Source organism: Gopherus evgoodei, chromosome 1 (genome assembly GCF_007399415.2).
Source record: "Gopherus evgoodei ecotype Sinaloan lineage chromosome 1, rGopEvg1_v1.p, whole genome shotgun sequence".
NCBI lineage: Eukaryota > Metazoa > Chordata > Testudines > Testudinidae > Gopherus > Gopherus evgoodei.
Genome location: NC_044322.1, coordinates 266878573 through 266902497, shown reverse-complemented (window position 1 = coordinate 266902497; position 23925 = coordinate 266878573). Strand labels below are relative to the sequence as shown.

At 42.2% G+C, this 23925-nt stretch overlaps 1 protein-coding gene across 1 annotated transcript in view; it reads left to right on the top strand.

Moving 5' to 3' along the window:
- LARGE1 (LARGE xylosyl- and glucuronyltransferase 1) overlaps positions 1 to 23925 on the top strand; it is a 394379-nt gene that overhangs the window by 107489 nt on the left and 262965 nt on the right. The window contains exon 2 of the mRNA XM_030545186.1: positions 9959 to 10145. Within this exon, the coding sequence (XP_030401046.1) occupies positions 10040 to 10145 (106 nt within the window). The 5' untranslated portion in view covers positions 9959 to 10039. The remainder of the gene's footprint in view (positions 1 to 9958; positions 10146 to 23925) is intronic.

Below are 23925 nucleotides of genomic sequence, written 5' to 3'. Positions count from 1 at the left end.
CGCCCGTGTCGGTCATTGGAACTGTGGAGTACGCCTAGCCGTTCTCCACCTCCCTAGCATTTCACTCTTCTGTAGTCTAGTGTATATAGTTCAGTTATTATAGTGTTAGTTGTAGTTATAAAGTTAAGTAAGTATAGTTGTAAATAGTTATACTGAGGATAAGGGGTTTGCCCCTTTTTCCTCCCCGCGGTGCCGGGGCCCATGCCCGGTTCACCCGGCTTTAAGCCTTGTGCGGCCTGTCATCAGCCGATGCCAACAGGAGACCCGCACGACTCCTGTCTGAGGTGCCTAGGCGAGTCCCAGCTTGTGGACAAGTGTCAGATCTGCAAGGCGAGTCCTGATCAAGGTCCAGAGAGACAAGGCCCGCCTCATCCTGATCGCTCCGGCGTGGCCGCAGCAGCCTTGGTACACCATGCTGCTCGATCTGTCCCTGGCGAATCCGATTGCCCTACCTCTTTGGCCGGACCTGATCACGCAGGACTTTGGCAGGATGCGCGATCCGGATCTACAGTCCCTCCATCTGTCTGCATGGCTCCTGGCTGGTTAAGCCAATCCGAGTTGCGCTGTTCCGATGCAGTACAACAAGTGTTGTTGGGCAGCAGGAAGCCTTCCACGCGTTCAACCTACCTAGCGAAATGGAAACGCTTCTGCTGCTGGTGCAATCAGCACAGCCACAATCCACTCACCGTACTAGTCCCCACCATCTTGGACTACGTGTGGTCTCTCAAGCAGCACGGCTTGGCGATCTCCTCCCTATGCGTCCACCTCGCGGCTATATCCACCTTCCACCCAGGCGAGGCTGGCAAGTCCGTCTTTTCTCACCCAATGGTGTCAAGATTTATCAAGAGCCTGGAGCGGCTCTACCCTCAGGTCAAACGGCCTACCCCTACTTGGGACCTGAACCTGGTTCTAACCAGGCTCATGGCGCCCCCCTTCGAGCCCTTAGCCACATGCTCGCTGCTGTACCTATCCTGGAAGGTGGCCTTCCTAGTCGCTATTACATCGGCCCAGCGAGTCTTGGAGCTTCGGGCTCTGACCGTGGATCCTCCGTACACGGTGTTCCATAAGGACAAGGTACAGCTGCGACCGCACCCGGCATTCCTCCCTAAGGTCGTTTCCGTCTTCCATATTAACCAAGACGTCTTCCTGCCAGTCTTTTACCCAAAGCCGCATTCATCCCGAAGAGAGCAACAGCTCCACTCCTTGGACGTCCGAAGAGCTCTCGCCTTCTACATTGAGAGAACAAAACCCTTCCGGCGTTCACCACAATTGTTTGTGGCAGTAGCAGGCATGGCAATCTCCTCCCAGCGTATCGCATCCTGGGTCACGTCCTGCATCAGGACATGTTACGACTTGGCCAGTGTGCCAACAGGACCCCTGACCGCCAATTCTACCAGGGCTCAGGCTTCCTCGGCCGCGTTTTTGGCTCATGTCCCCATACAGGAAATCTGCCGTGCGGCCACATGGTCTTCTGTGCACACCTTCGCATCACACTATGCGCTGGTACAGCAAGCTAGAGACGATGCCGCTTTTGGCGCAGCGGTTTTGCAGTCCGCAAGTCTCACTCCGACCCCACCACCTAGGTAAGGCTTGGGAATCACCTAACTGGAATGGATATGAGCAAGCACTCGAAGAAGAAAAGACGGTTACTCACCTTTGTAACTGTTGTTCTTCGAGATGTGTTGCTCATATCCATTCCACACCTGCCCTCCTTCCCCACTGTCGGAGTAGCCGGCAAGAAGGAACTGAGGAGCGGGCGGGCCAGCAGGGGTATATATCAGGCGCTCCAGGGGGCGACCTGCTGGCCCACCGAGTGTTGCTAGGGTAAAAAGTCTCCGACGAGCGTGCACGCGGCACGCGCACACCTAACTGGAATGGATATGAGCAACACATCTCGAAGAACAACAGTTACAAAGGTGAGTAACCGTCTTTTCCAGTTATTTCACTTATGGACAGCAGGTCCAACAACTGATTGTTTTGTAAGATGAAATTTCTTAGTCTCAGCCTCTAATCATGGATGAATTAGATGCTTTAGTGAAGGGTATTTACCCGAGCAGTGCTCCATACTTCTTAATTTTACCACCTGATCCTACAAAAATTTGGAGATTCTGCTATAGTCCATTCCTATGGCGTGGGTTAATAGACTGCTGGAGCAGATTCTGTGTCTGAATAGACTGCAGGCTTTTCTTAAAAATCCTGATCTCAGGATGCCTTGAAGTATCAGTGTCAAGGGAGTTTGAACTGTTTGATAGGCTTTGGTTTTGGAGCATGCTTCCTCCATGTAGAGGAATCAGAGAAGGGGGTAGGGAAAAGATGCTACTGTCCTTTCTCAAAATGCCATTTCTCCTCTAAGAAATCTGAAGGTTGCACATATGGGCAAAGAGGGCATTTATTGGAATAAGGACCTGCCCTTTCAGAGTTCATCTTTTATTACATTTTCTGGCCACCATATTGGATTTATGCCATCAGAATCTTTTTATGGCAACAGTCTCTCTTTTGACTTGGCAAACACCTTGTCAGATGGCAGCAAACTTTTATAGCTAGGGGACTACAGCTTTTACTGCAAGATATAAAGGTGGGTGCCAGAGAGAGAACTCCTGTTTTAACATAAATTATTACAGTTTTTTTAGAAAATGAAAAATACTGGCTAACTGAATGGATTTTTCTGTAGATTATTTTTATTTTAAGCCTGGTATAGTGTGAAAATCTCACTTAAAGGATGGATGCTCCAACGATACATCAGTCTTGAGAGCCAAGGGAAAAGCTTTAAAGTAGAAATTGTTCCTTGATCCTGTTGTTGCAAGTGTGGAAAAGTAGGGAGAATTGCACTGCATTCGTTCAGGCTATATGGTAAAACCAAAACACAGGGTTGGTATATAGATCACTTTAACGGAATATTTTCATGTAATTGAATCTGAAAATAAATGGAAGATTACTGGGGTAACATTAACAGTGACAAATGCAGGGAAATGTATAAGACAATAGGGAAAGCTTTTATAGTGGAACTGTTAAATCTAGTTAATTGTGTTGATTTTGTAGTCATAATTCTTAACACTGCTCAACTGCACTCTTGCTGAATGCCCTGCATAGTCAAACTGTCATGCCATAATTAAAATTTGCTAATAGAAACTGAATACTAAAGTGATTAGTGGTATGTTATATGCTACACTTTATTATGAGCTGCTCCTACTAGTTGAGAGCTGCCTAGCACTTTGCTGAGCTGATAATCCTTTGCTGAAAATGAAGCAAGATCTCTGACATAGTGACACAGTAATAGAAGCATGTGCATCTTTATTAGTAAAGTTTGTAGATGACATACAGATTGCTAGGGTAGTAAATAATGAGGACAGGTTATTGTGATAGAGTGATCTGAATCGCCTGGGTTAATGGTCACAATCCAAGAACATGCATTTTAATCCAGCCAAATGCAAAGTAATATATCTTGAACAAAAAAATTTATATTATAGCTGCAGGATGGGAGATTGTCTTTGGAAATCAGTGAATCAGAGGAGGACTAGGGGGCCAGTCCAAATAATCATGTCAGAATGAGCTCTCAGTGCAGTACTGTGGCAAAATGGGCGAATACGATCTTTGCACATATATAAAAAAGGGAATATCAAGTAGAAGTGGGGAAGTGATCTTTCCTTTGTATGTTGGTAAGACAGCCACTAGAATACAGTGTTCAGTTCTAGTGTACACACTTAAAGAAGGTTGTGGAAATACTGGAAAGAGTTCAAAGGAGGATCCAAGAATGATCCAGCAGCTAGAAAACAAGCTTTATGATGTGTAGCTTAAGGAATTCACCCTACTCTTACTGAAGGGAAGATTGAGAGTTGACTTGATCACTTTCCAGGTGTAAATATCTAGAGACAAAGAAATCGGCTAGTGGCAGGCTTTTCAATTCTGCTGACAAAGGCATAACATGATCCAATGGGTTGAAATTGAAGTTATACAAAGTCAACCTTAAATAAGACACAGTTTTCTAGTAATGAGAATAATTAAACATTGACAGAAGAGGTGGAGAGACTCAACATTGCTTGGAGTCTTTAAAACAAGACTCGGGGTCTTTCTAATTAAAAATCCTTCAATCCATCTTCTGGAAGAAGTTCTGTAGCCCGTATGTGCAGGGATTCGGGCCGGAGGGTTGTAATGGGCCCTTCTGGTCTTGGAGTCTGTGAGTTTGAATCCCCCTGTTTCATTGTCTTCCTTCAGTACAGGACTACTTATATTGCCCTCAAAATGCTCATAACACTTACTATTCTGCATTTTGACGCTAACTATAATCTGAACTCATACTTCACCTCTTCAGTCTGTTGCCTGCAGAGATTAGGAAGTATTTTTAACCCCCAATGCCCAATTGTCCAGATGTTGTCTGGTTGTTTTGTTCAGCTTTCTCTGAGGCATCAGGGGTTGACCAGAGCTGGAGACAGGACACCAGGTGGGGTTGACCAGTGCTTTGAGGTAGTACAGAGAATCCTCTTTATAGATGCTTGACTGGAATGTCTTGGTGACATGCTCAGGGTCAAACTGATATGAGATTTGCACTCAAGAAGGTATTTCCCCATAGGTCAAATTGACAGGGACCTTGTGTCTTTTTTTTATTTTTTAACCTTCCTTTGTAGCATGGGGGAATGGATCACTGCTAAGAATTATTCAGTCATATCTCACCTGATCAATTTCCTGCCATTGCGGGGGCCTCAGATATTGGTTGCCCCTTGATCTCACTTGTTCTGTGCTGTTGGTACTCAATAGTTTGGTCTCCTGGATACTGAAATGTTTAGTCTAACTCAAGTTATTGGACCCGTATAGGAGTATCTGGGTGAAATTTAATGGCCTGTGATATACAGGAGGTTGGACTAGATTATCTCATGATCTTGTTGTGGCCTTAAACTGTATGAAACTATGTGTGCATATACAGGGGAAGGGTGAGCATGGTGACCAAGTTACTCAGTACACAGTTGGCTACTGGCAGGGAGGACCATGGTTAAGTTTGTGTGAGGGGGGAGAGAGAGATGCAGATGAAGTTGTCTATTTCAGGAGCAAAGAGCTTCTGTTTCCATTGTGATTTGTCACCTAGGTATTTTCACGGTGTTGCAGTATTGTGGTGATGTTGGCATTAATCAAGGAGGAGAAAGCCACTCCATTCAAATCCTTCTTCTTGGTTCATGATGTTCAGAAACAAAAATTCTTTTTTATGAAATTACTTTTGCTTTGCCTCAGCCCAAAGGTGACCTTTTTTTTTTTTTTAAAGAAAGTCTGGTAGAAAATCTGTTCAGCTGGGTTTTTGAGTTACATAATCTTGGAAAAACTATACATATTTTCTCTTTTTAAATTCATTTTAACTTTTTAGAAAAATGTTCTGAGAATACAGAGGGTTCATTTTCCATCTTCATTTGTATGTAGTCTTCAATGAGGAGTTCAATCTTTGCTAAGTTTGAAAAATGTTGGGCCAGAACTCAACTGGTTTAAGTGGGCATATTTCTGTTGAGGTCACTCTTGCAACACTGAGTTATAAGATTGGATCTATGTTTTGAAATCAGAGTTATCAACATTTGAAAACTGACTGTGTGCAGCACATACATTACCTTAATGCAATAAGCAAGCATCATTTGCAGTATTTATGTTTTCATATTTCTAAAATGTCACTGTCAAATCCCATCCTGTGCTCTGGGCACCTATCCCCTACTTTAAAACCATAAAACAAGCAAAATATAGCTCATCAATAAAGAGAGCCCATCCCCTCTTCCTTAGTGAAGAGAGAAAATATATGCCAAGAAGGCTGCTAAATCTGTGCTCTGAAAGACTATACACATAGGAAAGAGTTCTAATCTGAGGCCCTCTCACAGAACACCCTGCCAGCAGCTCCCTCCCATTATGATAGACATAATGGGACACATTCAGCCCTCAGTTATACTCCAGTAAACCCACTGAAATCAGTGGGATTGAATGTGTAGAATGTGGCCCAATGGCTTTTTTTGCAGCTGTGTAAATTCAGTAGCAGGTTAAGAGGAATTCTTTGGTTTCTGTTTCATTGGACTGTCTTGCCCTGCATCCTGTGCACAGCCTGGCCAGAGCTTTCTCTTCCTTATTTTCCTTCCATCACAATCTACAATATTCTTTTTTAGAGATGAGATAAATTGTTACTGCAGTCAGTTCAAATGCTGAGAGCAATCATGAAAGGTCCTGAAATCTGTTTAAATGACAATGGCCTTTACCACGGGTTGGAGTGGACATTTAAAAATCTAGATTGGATGTTTTTATAAAAGATACGGTATGGTTCAAAGAGGAATTAATTCAGGGAAGTTCTATGGCCTGTATTATAAAGGAGATCAGGCTAATGATCACAGTGGTCACTGCTGGCATTATAATCTATGGGAGATTTTTAGCTTGATCCCTGGAGATACAGATTTAGTTAAAGGGACCACATCTTCACCAACCTGATGTTTAGTTCATATTATAACATCACACTGTAGCTGGCATCGTGCTTAGGAGAGATCCATGGCTAGAATAGCAGTGGATGCTGTAGGTCAGGACTAAAATCTAATGGCCTAGCTGTGTGGGGGAAGCAAATACAGTACTAACATTTGTTATGTTCAGCCATTGCTCCAGTCAGTGCTGGCTGCCACTCTTTTTCAAGAGTAACAAATTTATACTCTTTGAATTGACATGATGACAACATAATCAAAGAATAACTGTGCCTTGTTCCTGTGTATTTGAAGATTGTAAATGAGGTGAAATCTTCTTAAGTGAATACTTTAAGAAATAAACTACTGAATTTGAAGCTCTGCCATAAGCAAAGTATCTTCCTGCTCTCCATGGGTCATTTGCAAAACTGCTGGTGTGGGTTTTTCACATGATGCATTTACTAGTTGGGATCAGCAAGCATAGTGATTTTATACTTTGAAAAGCTACCATTGAAGACTTGAGGAAGCCACTCAGAATCTTTGAAAGGTGGGATATGATGGAAACTTTAAAAAAAAAAAAATATATATATATATATATATATTTTAGCACCATTAGATATCTTTTTATGTTTCTTGGGATGATCCATCACAACCTGGCTTGTCTGCCAAACAGCTTCCATAGTTAGATAAAAGTTCTACATGAGTGTGCAGAATTATTTGCCTATTTTGTTTGAAAGATGGCAGTCACATATAAAGGCAGAAAATTGTCTGGGCCAGATCCTGATCTGCAGTCAAGATATGCTCAGTGCAGCTGATGTGGGGGTGCAAACATGCCCTTTATGCTGCCCAATCCTGAGGCTATTTTGCACCAGTGAAGCGGTGCAGAGCAGTTAGAGCCTGGTCCAGGATAGGGCTTACGTATTGGCCAATTCACAAACTACATTTTCATGGGTATTTAATAAAAGAGACACTAACTCAGGAAAAACTGAATTATTCCTTAAACATGCAGATCAAATATGAATTTGCATGCTGCCAACTCTGTTGGTGCTCTTCCGAGTCGGTGTATGATCATCTATCGCAACGTGCATCAGAATGCTCATGGCAGTGCACATGGGGTGGGATTATCAAAAGCATTCATGATTGTCCTTAACTGTGCTGTGCTTGAGAGTTCTATCACTGACTGAGTGCGCTGTCTTAGCCCTGCTCTCAGACTGCTTTGGAAAATCCCACCCTTTGAGCGTGAAGTATGTTTTTACATTGTACTGAAGCATAGCATACCGTGAAAATGGTATAGAATTTTTGCCATCTCTACACAACAAAGTTATTTATACTCTGTATACTTTACTGTGTACACATAAGACAAGGGTGAAATGCATCACAAGCCAGGCAAAATTATCTGTATTTTTAGATGAGCATAAACAGCACTCTTCTCATCACAGTAGGACTTCTGGTGGGATGTTTTAAAAAAACAGATGAAATATAACCAGGGTCACTGTTTCAGCGTAACTGCACCGTGCATAGTCCTTCGAGGGCACCGGCTTAAAGGTTTCCAGCCTCCATCTTTCACTGAAGCCCCTGCTTCTGACATTCTGTAAAATGTTGTTCCTCGGCTGATAGTGCTGCTGCAGCCTCAGGAGCAGTGCTGTGCTGAGCTGACAGGTCTCCACCCCCTGCCCATAGAGAATGGCAGCCACAATGCATAGGAGCTTGAGCGGCTACTGCTGCCAGCCGGTAGAGGCAGTGCTGCCTCTCCAGGCTGGCCGTGGGAAAATGGGGGTTGCTGAGGAGCTGGCTCAGGGGGTGCTGGTTCTGAGGAGGTGACAGTAGTGGTCACTGCCAGGCCTTTATTACTGCACAACCTTTGCAGGTCCCACCCTGGAGCCTGAACTCCACCTCCATCTCCTAGTAATACCTGAGATGGCATGGGCTTGGGTCGGGCCAGAGCTAAGGGCCCAGCCTGGCTGCTGGGGGGGGGGTCGAGGAGTGCTAGTGCAGAGTTGGGGTTGGCACCTGTGCAGTAATTGTTACTTGTATGTTTTGTTGCTTCTTTGTGAGCTGCAGAATTGCTCTTTTAGTTAGTTTGTAAAGGTGATGCTATTCGGTAAAATTTTGGAAGAGTTTGGTAATTTTTTGTAGTCTTTGCTGTCCCCTGCCTGAGACCCCAAGTGGTGGGGTCCTAAAGTATAAAATGATTGAAAAATTCGTTTTCTGAGCCCATCTTTCCTATCTTTAATTTATCTCTTACTTTTGCTTTAAGTTGAATTTACTTTCACTGTGAATTTAATACATTTATGATCTTAAAGATCAAATGTGTTTTCATTTGCACGCAATGGTGATTTTAAAAAATGTAAATGTGTGTAGGAATCTTCCATTTCAGCATGCACCAAAAGGCACTATTATTAAAGACTTCACAGTACCTTTGATTTAGCTCTTACAATCTCTGTCACCGCGTTGCACCAATTTTTATTTGAAATCACAAACCTTTTCTGGGGAGGTTTCTGTGCCTGCATGTGAACCCTGCAGAATCCTGAAACAAATAGATTTGCATGGATTTGATACCTGTTTTTCTCCCCTATTGCCCTACCCAAATCCTGATATTTTTCAATATTCCTTCCTTTCTAGGGAAAAGAAAGAGGTGTGAAAATGTCTTTAATGCTCCATGTGTGCTCTGGATATAAATAATCATTTACTGAAAATGCCTGTAATGAATAAAGGGTTTGAGATAGTGTTGCCACCTAATCTGTGAAGTGCAAAAGTGCTACTTATTTTTATTTTAAACAAGTCCAGATTTTCTTTTTTCTTTTCATATAATGGTAACGCCCTTAAAATATCAGTCATACATTTTCCATAATGTAAAAGAGAATGAAATACCTGTTAAATTACATTAAACTATGTTAAGATAATTGAAATACTGGAATCAGATGGAAATGGCATTCCTGAAAGAAGGAAACTGCTTCTTTATCTCTCTTATTGCATATAGTCTGAAGCTCCTGCCAGCAACTGCTAGTGTTTCCTTCTGTTTTCTGTCTTTAGCCATTGTAAACCTTCCCTTTTCCTCCCTTTTACACGTACATCAGTATCACTTTGTGATTGGCAAACCCTGTAATTTTAGTGGCTTCCATAATTCCCACCCTCTTTCCTGATGATTTTTCTGAGTCCTTCATTACCAGCAGCTAGGCCAGTAGTGGACCAGTGTTTTTCCTGCTCTTCAGGAGTAGAGGTAGAGACACAGGTGTCTCTCTCTTTTCTACCCAGAGACATCAAGGACAATGTAGTCTTTTTCTGTTCAAAGGGTGGCATACAAATGTTGCTCTTTATAAGATGAGCTCAGTGTGTGTTTAGCTGATGTGATATATTTTATTGATTTTTGCTCTTGTAGGGCACTTCTCAGACATGCATTATTATATTTGTTGTGCAGAATGTTGAAATGGGAACTGTTTTGCAGTGTGAACAACCCCATTTTCAGCCTCATTCTGTAGCTCTGCAGGACACAGGGAAGAGCCTGGCTTCATATAGTGGTAAAAACTGGTAACCTTTCCTCCTTTCCCTTTCAGAGAGTAATATGTGGGAGACTGTGGACTACGCGCTTCCGACATAGGAACAGCACTGGGTTGGGAATCTCTACTTCTGAGAGAATGCTGGGAATCTGCAGAGGGAGACGGAAATTCCTGGCTGCCTCTCTGACTCTCCTTTTTGTTCCAGCCTTTACTTGGATTTACTTGTTTTCTGGGAGTTTTGAAGGTAAGAGTAAAAAAAAACCCAGTGGGAACTGACGAATGAGGAGGATGGGAGCTGACAAGTCCTGGGATTTCAATCATTATAGGTTAAGTAAAGCTGTTGTCATGCACTGCAAATGGCTTCCTGTGTGCAGCTCTTAACAACAGGAGTCCTTGCCACCATCTGACAGATGAGAAGGATGTAGATCCTGGCATCAGTAGTTTGCTTTTTCTCTTCCACTTTGCACTTAAAAAGCACTGTTAGAAATTATTTCTCCTTATTTTTTCTTCTCTGTGCTTCCTGGCATTTCATTGTCTGTATCCCATGTCTTGGTGGTAGATAATTATGATGTTAAAATCTTAATTTAAGAGCCGCTCTAAAAAGATAAATGTTTGTTTATATAGATTTTATTGTTATTAATAATCATGTTTATTACAGCATTGCCTAAGGACCAACCAGGACAAACAGAGTTGTTGATGGTCTCTGTTCCAAAGATCTTATAATCTGAATAGACAAGACAGACACAGAGTGCGGAAAATGGTATAGAAGTACTTAAAAAGGGCACCCATCCATATGCTTTAGGCACCCTTGAGAGACAACTTTAAAACACAAGAGCAGCAATTTAAGATAACTTGCCACAATTCTCACCTTCCCTTTTGAAGAGTTTTTCACCTCTACAATTACAATCCCTCTCCCACATCCCTTCTTTATCTTCAAATGCAGGGGGGGGAGGAAATGACCTTGCAATGAGCCCTGACTGACTGTCATCAGATTTGAGGTGGGGTAAAGGAGGAGGAGGAGAACAACTTGCAGAGCCATGGGGCACTGACAGCCAAAGCCCTACCAGAAGCCACTTCTCAGGTATACTAGTGGAGCTCCAGTTTGAGAGCCTCTGTTACTCTCACCTTACACCAGTGAGGTAGGCCTGTTGTGTTATTGTGAACATGGCTGAGATCAAATGTAGACTAGTTTTCAAAGGGTTCCTCCCTCCCTTCCTTTCCCTTGTTTAGTGATGCAATAGCAGCTGTTATAAAAATGTTTGCTAGGATTTGCTGAGTATTTCTGTGTGAGGTTACAAAATAACATTTCAGTAAAGTATGCAGAGCTATCTACAGTGCAAGTGGACAGCTTTTCAATCCATTTATCAGTGCCTGCCAAGTGAAACAAATATTGAGCACAGAAAATCAATCTGTGTCTCGAGGATCTTACTATATCAGGGGTCGGCAACCTTTGGCATGCGGCTCGCCAGAGTAAGCACCCTGGTGGGCTTGGCTGGTTTGTTTACCTGCTGGGTCCACAGGTTTGGCCGATCGCGGCTCCCACTGGCCGTGGTTTGCAGTCCCAGGCCAGTGGGGGCTGCGGGAAGCGGTGCGGGCCGAGGGATGTGCTGGCTGCTGCTTCTATTCAGATTCTAGCTTTCTCTCTGACAATTCAAAAAGCTGATCATGTATACACGTGTGCTTGTGTGAGTGTATTTAGTCATTCTACGCTAATGTACAATCACTGTGTGAGGTCATCCTAGGATGAAACATTTATAGGATTCACAGTAAACTGGAAATGTAAGGGGCAGTAGATGGTTGCTTGAAAACAGATGGTCTTACATGCTGAAAGGCCATGATTTTGTATTTTATAGTATAAGCAAAACAACACTGTATGTCATATTGCTCAGTTTTGTGTGATCATGTGATGAAAAACCCTATTTTGGGCTGCATTTTCCGCAGATTTTTTTTGTTTTGTTTTTAACTTCAGTTTAAGGAGGCGGGTGTTTTGCATGGGAATTTCCTTAGTTTTTACAACACATTTAAAAATGGCCCAGTGTAGTAGTTCCTACAAAAGCTTCTGAGAGATTCCAGGGGACTCTGAAAGCTGCATAAGGGCAGACTTCACTCCTCCGTAGACTACCTCCTTCCTTTTGTCATTTGTTGTCTTCTTTCCAGATCCTAACACAATACCCGCAAATACATCAATTGTTTTCATATAGTGAATACATTTGAGGAAATAATTTCTTCACAGACAGTTTATTAACAGAAGGAGGCAAAATTTGTAGAATGCATTTTTCCTTATGAATTATTTTGCTCAGGCGTGTCATCTGCTGTGAATCCCAAAAAGTTTCAGTTGTTGAGAAACCTGTTTCAGTGCTTGCCTAAAGTGAATGTGAATCTTAACATTGAGTTCAATGGGATTTGAATAAGGCCCTTGGAAAAGAAGTTTCAGATGGATTTCTCTGTATTTATTAGGAAACTTATGATTTTTAGCAAGTGAACTGGGATATGGTGTCCTAGTGGCTCTTTGACTCTGCTGCAAGCAAGATACTACCGAAGTATATGTGCATTTTTTCTCGCAGAGACCTTAGAACAGTGGCTTTCAACCTTTTTTCATTTCAAATGGAGGTGCAGACACCTTTGAAAATCTTGGACATAATCTGTGGACCCCCCAGGAGTCCATGGACAACGGGTTGAAAACCACTGCCTTAGAAGAAACACAACAGCCTCATCACCATAGTAAGGACGCCAGGCTGATGCACAGTTCAAACAGTGTTACCTGTCCTTGGTGCAACATATCTTTTCAGGAAACTTTAGCAATTGCTTGTACTGTAGTTTGGCTGCATGGCAACACCAAGAAAGGTTTTGTTTTGGTCTGCTTTTGCTCGTAAGCGCCTTTTGTGAACAGTGACTGTCTCTCTGCAAAGATTTGAATTTCATAGCTTGCACATCAGTACCTCCAAAACTTCTAGACGAATCCATAGCCTTACTTCACAGGCAGCTTTGCATATACGCACAGACTAATGTACTATCGTAATACATGTATCTCATGCAATGTATTGTATTTTCCTAACAAAACAAGTTATTTTTTATACATTTGAATGATACAAAAGTAGAGTGAAAAGAAGAAGAAAAACTGAATAATACTTTTTTGTAAAATCTGGGATTATTTCTGTAAAAATCTGTTTAAACTTAAGCATATGGTACCAGTAGGAAACAAGGTATACTAACTTGAGGTACTGGCACTATGCCTAAACACCCCTTTTCTGACCTGAAACGCTCATAGGCAGTCACATATTTGTGTGTCAGTCACCACAGGAGTGGTCCCCAAACTTTTGATGGTCATACTCCCCTTACCCCTGCCTGTACCGCCCCCCCCCCCCCGCCCTCCCTGAGCTGGGGCTGGGAGCATGGCCGTGGCTCGGGGAGGGTGGGGGTGGAACGCAGACAAGGGTAAGGGGGCCGAGGCTAGGGCCACAGCTGGGGGTGAATCTGGGGCCAGGGCCTAGGCTAGGGGCCATGGCTGGGGGTGAGGTGGAAGTGGAGCTGCAGCCTGGCTCCAGTGAGGGCCGGCAGTCCGGTCCGTGGCCAGTTGTGGCTCCACTCTGAGCCTTGCCCCCAGCCTCGACTCTGGGCTGGGAATGGAGTTGCAGCCAGTGGCTGAGGCTGGGGGACTGGGCCAGGCATGTGCAGGATGGGGAGCTGAGGATGTGGCTGGGGCTGGACCAAAGCAGAGCTGGGGGCGAGGAGGGGCTGGGTAGCACTCCCTCCCCATCCCTGTGGGGGCTGGATTGGGCACCGCTGTGCACCCCTGGCTGGTCCTTCACACACCCCTTGGGGGACACCCCAAACTTAGCGGAGCTCTGCAATACAAACTTGTATGGGATGGAGATCAATTGGGTAAATGGTTTCTTCACTTGAAGTTTTGCTCATCTGCCTCCCTCCTATGGCTTCATATCCTCCATATCCCCCTTTGAGACTGGGGCCTAAGTAAAGTTTTTGTTGTATCCACCTGCCTTTTGAGAAACAAGTGGAATGAATAGCCAACAGTGTAAAAAAAAATAAAAAAAATTATGGACTGTCATGACTCCCTTTCCTCTCTAGGTACCCCCACAATAAGAGAAAGTGATGATGATCAGAAAGCTTGTGTGTTTTTAGCCTGAGATTCTCTCTTTAAATTTATCAGATGATTGGGATGGAGTTCCCTTGGATGTCTGGGGCTATAATAGTGATTCTTCTAACCTATGGGTTGTGTAACATCAGTTTCCTTTCCCAACACTCTTATGAAAAATGACTTAGCACATAGAGTGTAACCATCCAAACATCTAATGTAGTTCCTCGATGACTCTGTCTTGTTCATTCTTTAAGTACAGTATGTTGAGTGCATAGAGTGCTATAATTGCCTTTATTAGATTTACAGCAGTGAAGTACAGCTTACGCAATTGTCTTACTTACGCTATGCTGAACCAAATCTATAATCAATAATCTAATGTTTGTCTTTTGAAAAGTGTAATATAAATGAAAATTTCAAAGAAAAAAACCCAGAAGATAAATCTACTGACTTTCTTAAAACAGTCTTTTCTGTCTAATATTCTGTTCATTATTATGTTAAAGTAGGAACTAATGACAAAGTGCCATATCTCAGTACACTTTTAATAGCAATTTTATAACTGTTCTAAAGAGGAACAACAATTTAAGCCCCAGTCTTCCAAACAGCTCTTTGCAGATGGACCCATGAGCTTGTGCAGAAACATAATGAAATCAGTGGGGCTCTACACAAACATAGCTGGATTGCCACATGTAGTAGCTTGCAGAATCAGATTTAGAATACTGGCGTCCTCAAGTGGAAAAATACCAAGTGTAATGGTAGAGGTAGTCACGGTGCAATTTAACACTGGTGTATATTATATAGTGTTCAGGTAGATCCAATATATAGTAGATTGTTATTGGAAATGTTATTGTCGAAGCTGAAGTAATGAGATAGTATATGCTCTCCTGTGCTTTATAATACTGACTGCCGGTTACTGAAAAGAAACAATAATAAGTGCTGGAATGATAACACGGGGGTGCTTTCTGTTTACAAGGTAATGACTACGTTGTGAGCTGAATAAACTACAGCAAAAAAATCTGTGGCTGATTGTCTCCCCCTCGACACACGCACACTTGATTTTCTTCCTTCTCTCTTTTTTTTTCTTCACCTATTCATCTTTCCTCCTCTCATCTTTCCTCCTCTACATGTTGATAAGCCTCTCCTCAGAATAGCTGTGATAGTTTTTGTCTAATTTGTGTTTCAGAACTGAACTGGCAGGGAGGGTTTGGGATTCTTCCAATGTTAACACATGCAACAGTTACCAGAGCCTTCCTGGTTTGTGAGGATTCATGGATTTTTAAGGTCAGATGGGTCCATTCCAATACTTTAGTCTGACCTCCTGTATAAAACGTGCTACAGAACCTTCCTGCATCAGGCCCATAACTTCTTGTTGAGCAAGATCATATCTTTTAAAATGACTGCAGATCTTGGTTTAAAGATTTAAAAAGGGATGGAGATTCCACCACAGCCCATGGTAAGTGGTTCCAGTGGGATTACCCTGCACTGTGAAAAATGAGTGCCATATTTCTAAGAGAGCCTGAATTTGTCTTGCTTCAGGAGGGAGAAGAGAGATGTGAAGGAGATAGGAAATAGTTTTTAAACTTTTTTTTTTAAAAAAAGGCTATTTCCATTTCAACAGTTAGCCAGTCCCATTTTCATTGTTTTTTGATCTCTCTCCCCCAGTCCTTCCTCATATGAACATTTTAGTTTCTCTATTTCAGCCGGAGGTAGTGAGAAGCAGGGGTTAAGTGGCCACATTTACTGCTGACCAACATCTTGAAAATTCTGAGTATATGAGCCAGTTGGAATAGAGATTTTTCATGTTCATGTTGTTATGACTGAAACAACCATGCAGTGTGTGAGAAGGTGCCTCTCCCCCTCCCACCCCGGGGCTCCCTCTTGTGGCAGGCTAGGCATGGATAGGTGTTTCTATCTACATTTCCCCCCAGCCCAGGCATAAAAAGAGTACAGACTTTCACTGTCCGATACAAAGTCCCACCTCTGGACATCTTTTATTTATGTATAGGTACAATAGTGTGTAGAACCCTCATGGTAAAACTGTTCTCCTAATTCCAGAGGAAAGCATATAAAGGTACTGTGATTTTTTTTTTCTGTTCTCCTTCTCTAGGGACATCCTTTACAGTTCACCCATCCATGAGTCCACCAGCACTTGGTCCCAGTTCCTTTCTGCCCTTGTTCCGGGGCCCCACTCCCACGCCTATCCATCCGAGAATGACCAGTCTTATAACTCTCTTCTACTGAAAACCCAGTATGCAGCTCAGGAAGGCCAACAGGTTAACCGCTCTGCTGGCTTCCTAGCAATTTCTCCCTATTTCTAAGGATGACGGTAGAGCTTTCTGCTCTCTGCAACTTCCGTGTCTCTCCCAGGCAGCTCTCCCCTGCCTGTTTCTTTGCTGCACCAGTCTGGGCTCTCAGCGGACAGCTCTCTGGCTCTCCAGGTCTCCAACTCACCCTTTCTCCTCCCCTCTAGGGCCCAAGTGCCTTCTTTTAAGCCCAGCTGGGAGGTAGCTTATCAGCCACAGGTGCACTGGACTCTGCTCCTTCCTAAAGGGGCTAGTTACCCTGTGATACAGCAATTATGGAAATTAGACACCTACAGCCAATCAGAGCTCATGGGATTGCATAATAGTAGGGAGAAAATCTCAGATTTTTTTAAATTCATGACAATGTCATGGGTGAAGTAGCAATTTTCAGGGGATATGCATGGAACACCAGTCAGCGAAAGGTCACTGCTGCAAACCTTTGCATAAAACCATCATCAAATCTGGAGACGTGTGTGTGGGTGCAATCGTTCTGCCTCCCTGCTGCTGGAAAAATAGCAGCGTTCTGGGTGGGTCAGCGTGGGTGTGTGTTAGGATGGAGCAGGCAGGGACTGGGCAGCAGCAGCCATTTTAAATTATATTGGGCTTCTCAAATCATCTCCTCTGCAATGCTTCCATTCTGCTGTCCTGGGGCGTATTAATATACAGAGAGGGACAGAGCCTGCAGGGGCAGGCATGCGCCAATGAGGGGGTCACCACAAGAGACGTTGCATACCCATTGGCTTCCCCACATGCTGATGCCTGCTTCTGCTTCCCCACTGTTGGAAAAAATCTGATATTGGGGCTTTTTTGCAATACCCGTGTAGTCCAAAAATGGTCTTTTTCAGGCCATAATTATGGAGAAAAAAATTGTACAGATGTGCACTGGTAACTGCAGAGTAATCCTGCACCTTGATTAATAAGACATACCATTTCCGTCTAATGTAGAACTAAACTGTACTACAGTTCATGGAAGTGACTATAGTAAATAGTTTCCTGAGAACTATAAATATTACACTGCTACAGACACTAAAATGTGTTACCATTTCAAGCACCAGGTAATTTATAGACAATTATTACTGTACCGAAATTATTATAGGCTATTACTAGAAGACTTGTAAGGCATGAATGGTCACTTGCCACACTGATCCGGAAAACTAATCACCCAACCCGATTTCTTTTTTCAAGCCATAGCTTATCCCCCTTTTAAGTTTGAAAATAACTCGTCAGGATCAAATCAACACAATGTTTGGCAGCATTTTAAGAGTGATTATTCACTTTAGGAAACAGTTTTACTATAGCAGAAATTTGACAGCTAACTATTTGTGATTTGTAATCTTATATCTTACAGCATCTCTGTGTTGGAGTCTCCCAAAGAAACAACACCTTATCTTACAATGTAACAACTATACAGTTTACTCTTACTGTATTAAAAGATAGAAGAATTACTCTCATTTCCACAGGATTATGCCTTAAGTACTCAAGAGTTATTTAAACTAATACCCGTAGTTTAGTAAGTTGCAATCATAAGCCACCTCCTAAGCACAGGATGTATTTACCAAGTCATATTATTTCCAAAAAGGTGATAGCATTTCTTAACTATATAGCAATTAGTGACGGTTTTCCAAATTAACTGTAACATGGAAACTCCTTTTTATCCCAAAATGATGATATCCTTCCAAAATCTGCACTGATTTTAACAATGGTTTCTGTTAGTCGGAAAGCTTAATGTGAGCCAGTATTCTTTCCAGAAGTATGAACAATAATGATCATTAGTTATATTTCACCCTTTGCTAGCAATGTGTTGGAGAGTCGGTGACTTAAAATAAGATCTCAAAGGAAACGGATTGCAGAATATTTTAAAAGGAGCACATAGCAAAAATCATATCTATGTAACGAAGTTATCCTGCATATAGTTTCTGTGTGAGGGTATTAGTTACTAGTTTGTGTACATTTGAAGTAGAATGTGGAGCTATGAAGTAGAGTCTTTTTGCATCTGAAGAATGGAAAATGCCTTCCAATTTTCTGAAACTTATTGTTAGTCTGTTTTAGATCATGAGAATACTTGCATTGTCAGAGAGTACTGCCTCCCCTAGTAATTGACATGGCTTCAGAGCTTTTGCTAATGACTGTTTCAATTTTGATTCCTGGTTTCAGCAGGGTTAAGATGTGAGTGTGCAGAATGTACCTCTATGATTTCTCCTCAGATTTTTCTTTCTCCCCAGATCTGAAACGCTCTCATACACCCCCCCCACCTCGCTTCAGCTGCCATATTTGCACCTCAGTGATTTAATTTTAATAGCGGAGATTAAGCCGTCTCAGCTCGTCAGAGAGAAGATATTCATCATCATCAGGCCCAATGAGAAGTTTAATTTTCCGCTTCTCTTTTTTTCACTAAGCTCTGGTGGCTGTCACTCGCACCGATGTCTGTGGGACATTGAATAATCGGCTTCTGCAGATGCATTTCAGTAGTTTCACTCCTTTTATTTCCTCCGTCAGTCTCAGTAAGTGTCATCGCTGTAGACTCTAATTGAAGACCACTGTCAAGAGATGGAGGGAAGAAAATTCCCCCTTGCACAAAGCTGGCTCTGGAGCTCATGGTTTTTATTGTATTCAGAGGCTGGATACATTAGATCAGGGCATTGAAATAGCTAAGACTTGTAGTTTTGGTATGTGAAATCCTATTTGGGCCCCTCAGAAGCACCCCATGTGTGCGTGTGGGGTGTTTTTTCTTTTTCTTCATTACTGTGATTAGCTTTATTGTGTGCCGGTGATGTGGTGGAAAAAACATAAATCCTTTAACCCTGTGGGTTTGACTCAATGGAAAAGTTTAATCAGTTATACTAGTATAACTATATCAGTATAGTTAAACCACTATAATAATCCTGGAATAACTTCCTGTGTGGATAGTCCTATTTTTGAATAAGAGTGGCTTTTTCAGCTCAGTTTAAATTGCTTCCAAAGCAAAGTATAACTGAATAGAGTGGTGTCTACCACTGGGAGTTATACCAGTAGAACTATATTGGTTTAATTCACATCTACCTATATTGATATAACATTTCACATGTAGACAAGCCCTAAGAGCCATCACAATGGATTTTTTAAAATACCAGGATGGTCCATAAGGTCAGGAAAATATTGACTTTTTTCTGAACATCCAAAGGACATCAGAAGCCTCTAGTCATTAGCATTACCATGTATTTTTTGCAATTTCTTCCAGTTATTGTACTGACAGTTGCTGGCTGTGAAGGAAAGGAAACAACACATCTAAACAATTAAGCACCCTTTTCCTTTTAATTGTCATAGTTGTTTTTTTGCAGGTTGACTTGAGGGAGCTGGATATACAATAATATTAGTGTCAACCGGAGGCAAAGCGTAATAGTTTTTATAGGAAAAATGTGTGGTGCGTATTGGGCTTCAACTACAAATAGGAAGCCCCATACACCAGGAAGGATAAATATGCTGTTTTATTTTTTCTTAAGGGGTAGATAATGCCTTTGGCAACAGCTTGTTTTGGAATGATTTGCATATTTAAAATATACAGTGTATATTTTTAATAATGAAAGAGCTTGTTTACTTCAGTATATCCACCAGTAAGAGCATGGAGGAGAGGATATAGTATGCAGATGTTGGCTAGAAGTATTCCTGTAAATTCATGGAGCATTGCTCTCTGACTAGCAGGAGAGAATACCCTGTGATCAGGTATGCTTTGGGTTTCAGGACTGGAGGTCTGATAGTAAATGCTTCATTTAGGAGTTTAGGAGAGGTGCAGGGGTGCTATACAGTGGCAGGCAGGAATGAAAGATGCTGTTGGTGAAAGTATTAGCAGTGGTGCAGAAGTTATGCTGATGATAGAAAAGTGATGATGGGATAGCTGAGGATGTGATGATATGTGTGTTGAACTGATGGTGGGGAAGAAAGGATCTGGGTAGTGCTGTATTGGGTTAAAATGGTGAGCATAGAGTTTTTACTAGGGATGAAGGAGCTGGTGAATTGCAGGGTATTGAACTCCTATTTGATAGTTTGCTGTGTTTATTAGAAATAATCTCATTGGTGAGAACAGGGAGGTGAGGATGCTTGTAGTGACTGAGACAACAGAAAGGGTGATCCTGGCATTTTAGTAATGATGAACGGGAAGGATGTGAGGAAGGAATATGATTGCGCTGATTGTGGAGGTTATCAGGAAAGGGCATTGTGCTGGAGATGGGGTAGGTGCTGAACTCAGAGACTGACAATGTCATTTGTCGTGTTTCTGAAAGTAATCTCACTGAACAAACAACAAAAAGGAATTTGTGTCTATATTAATTTACTTAAACATAACAAGGATTTTTTTCACACTAGAAAAATTAGACTCTAAGTTCAGACTGTGAATGAAAAATGTTCTTGTAATACTTTCCATACAAAAATATTTTGGAAACAAAAAAATAAGAGGGAAGTGATGCACACATTGGGATTCTTGCCATGTCTGCAGGCCTATTAGGAGTCAACAATAAAATTATAGAACTGTCTAGAAAGTTATAGAGGAATGGGAATGGGTAAGTCTGTAAGTCTGTCATGGAAGTCACGAATTTTGTCACTTTCTGTGACTTCCGTGACTTCTGCAGCGGTGGGTGCGACTGACCCCATGGCCTCACGAACAGCTGCTGGGGCAGTCTAGGGCTGCTGTGCGCCCCTCTACCCCCAGCACCTGTGGTGTTCCCGAGCCACACATTGCTACCCTCCCTCCTACTCCCCCCTCAGGACAGCTGCGGTCCTGGGTCCTCTGCCGCTGGGCTGCCTTCCGCTCCAGAGGACCTGTGGTGTCCCCAGAGTCCCCCCATCCAGAGCACCCAAGATTTAATCAGGGGTATATAGTGCAAATTATGAACAGGTCACGGCCTGTGAATTTTTGTTTATTGCCCATGACGTGTCCATGACTTTTACTAAAAATACCCATGACTAAATCTTAGCATTAGGAATGGGTACAGTCGATGACTAATATGTGGAATTAACTGTCATTGGATGCTGAAATGAGGGGTCTAGGTGGAGTTATAAACTGTTAAGGAGCTTGGTTTGGTAGGATCTAGAAACTTCTAGAAGATGGAGGGTATTTTGTTAACATGGTTCTGTATATTTTTCATTTTTCACTGTTTTGAATTCAGTAGTTGGTTTTCCCCTTCCAAATGTAGTAAATATGAAAGCTGCTGACCAATGCCACAAATGAGTGGCTGGTATATAGTGGCTGTCAAACTATGTGTGAATTTAACTGAATCAACATTCCTAAAATTGAAGGAAGCATTAGGAAACAAGTGATTAAATGAACTGAAGTACTGAACGCAGATGTTATAAAGCAATTAAATTTATAGATAATGTAAACATTGTCAAAACTAGTTAAGCAGCAAGAGAGAAAGATTCATATTAATTTAAAAATGCAGAAATTCTGCTTATTTGTATTTCTTGTGATCAAATGAGCCATTGAATGATACGTTTATTGAAGTGGAATAATCCTGCCAGTGATATTTTTTGGTTCCTTAGTTGTCACTGAAACATAGCTGCAATGATAATTTAAGACCCTGTTTCAGACTCATGATACTGTCGTTCAATATCAGTTTCATTCAGGAGCAGTGTCTCTGCATCTTCAACTCCTCAATAAAAGACCAAGATCAAGCAGAGATTATGTCATAAAACAACTGTGAAGGGCAAAAGACTTGACTTGACAAGAAAGTTGCAACCTTCCTCTATGCTAAAATCATCACCTTCAATGTATCACAAAATGAGCAATTTAAGGAAGCAATTAAAGTGTGTAGCCTTGGATGTTCCTCAAGACAGATTGAAACTGACAGGTACAATGACTGGATGCTGCAACTGAAGAAAGTGAGGAAAAAATAAAGAAGTAAAAGAATAAATATGGACTTTTTAATGCAAGATTGTTGATCGAACACAAGTAATGATCAAATAATGGCTGCAAGAATCCATACAGTGAAAAATGCATTCCTACTTAATGCTATCGATTCTGGGTCTGAAAAAGACATGGCAGAATGTTGTTTACACATTACTGGAGATGCCATCCAAGAATGCAGGAAGAAAAGTATATGCCACTTGTTAGGCAGTGAAAATAAAACAAAAAAGATCAGAGAACTTCAAGTGCAGTCATCCTGGAATCTTGATGTATGATGTATGTTCTGGATGATACTTGTGGAGAAAGAAGTTAAACTTTGCACAGTCCTGAAGCACATTGTAAGAGTTTAAAAACAAAAAAAAAATCTTCTGCAGCCACACTCAGCCCCATGACTGGTTGACTGAAGAATGTCGACCGATGTCCCAGCTTCACACTGGTGCCACTGGAACCATTGGAAAGATTATGACTCTAGAGCTGAGCAAATACTTGATTTTTTTTTTCTCTTGACCCAGCAAATCAAAAAATTGGGAAATATTTGGCTTGGTTCTGTTTGGAATTTGGCTGACAAATTGGAAATATTAATTCTGGCCAGCAAACTGTGCCTGTTTGTCTAGTTTTTACTCGGTGGTTAGGGCACTCATGTGGGATGTGGAAGACTCAGGTTTGAATCCCTGCTCTGGAGCAGGCGCTTTGAACTCAGAACTCCCCCCGCCCAAGTGAATGCTCTAACCACCAGGCCTGTAGACCATTCTGGAGTGGGGTGGCTTCAAATCTCTCTTGTTAAAACTGATCCACTTTGTATAAATACGTAAGTATTCATTGGGTCCGAGAGAGAACAGTTCTATAGACTGGTGATTAAAGCAATCACAGCTGGGAGGTATGAAAGGGGGAATTCAAATCACTCCTCCGAATCAGGAAGAGAGAAGATTTGAATTTACATTTCCTGCCTCTCAGCTGAGTGCCTTAATCACCAGGCTGTTGAATCAGTCCCATTTTATCTGTCTTTTGACTTATTCTGCCCTCTTCCTGCTTCCCTGGTTCATCTCAAAGTTCTGTTAGGACAGGTAAGAATCTCCTCTCTGTGGAGAGTGAGTCCTACTTGAGGCTTGAATTTTGCCTCTTAAGTTTGAAAAACATGTTTTAAGGCTTAACCCTGTAGGATCCAGTAGTTCAATGGGTGTTATATGGTAACAATGATGACACTTATTTCCTTTGTAAAGCACTTGAGATCTACTGATGTAAAGCACTGTATAAAAGCTAGATAGTATTATTGTTACAGTGCGGGCAATGGGGATTTATCACACCTGCCTCAGAAGGTAAGGAGGAAGTGTTGAGGGAGAAAAGAGAATGCTCTCGGGTGTTACTGAGCTCTTTAAAAGCTGCTCGGAATTCTCTCTCAAATGACATTCTCTTCCTATAATCATAGCTATACAATGCAGTGGTGTGGGAAAGTGAATTTCTTTCAAAGTGGGTGGTTCAAGGAATGCAATTTGTAAGGAAACACACATCAAGCATTGAAGAAGCTCTGATCCTTCTGTTTTTCCTGTCAGAGGGCTAGGTGACCAGCTGAGGCAGAAGCAGATGCAGGGTGGAACTAGGGGTGGCTGGGGTAGAAACAGACATGGGCTAGAGCAGAAGCAGGCTGGAGGAGGAACAAAGGCAGACTTTAGACTACTGGTAAGGGGAGTGTTCCCAGCCAGATAGTGGCAGTGAGCAGACAGGAGAGGCAGCTTCCCTTAGGATCCTATATGCT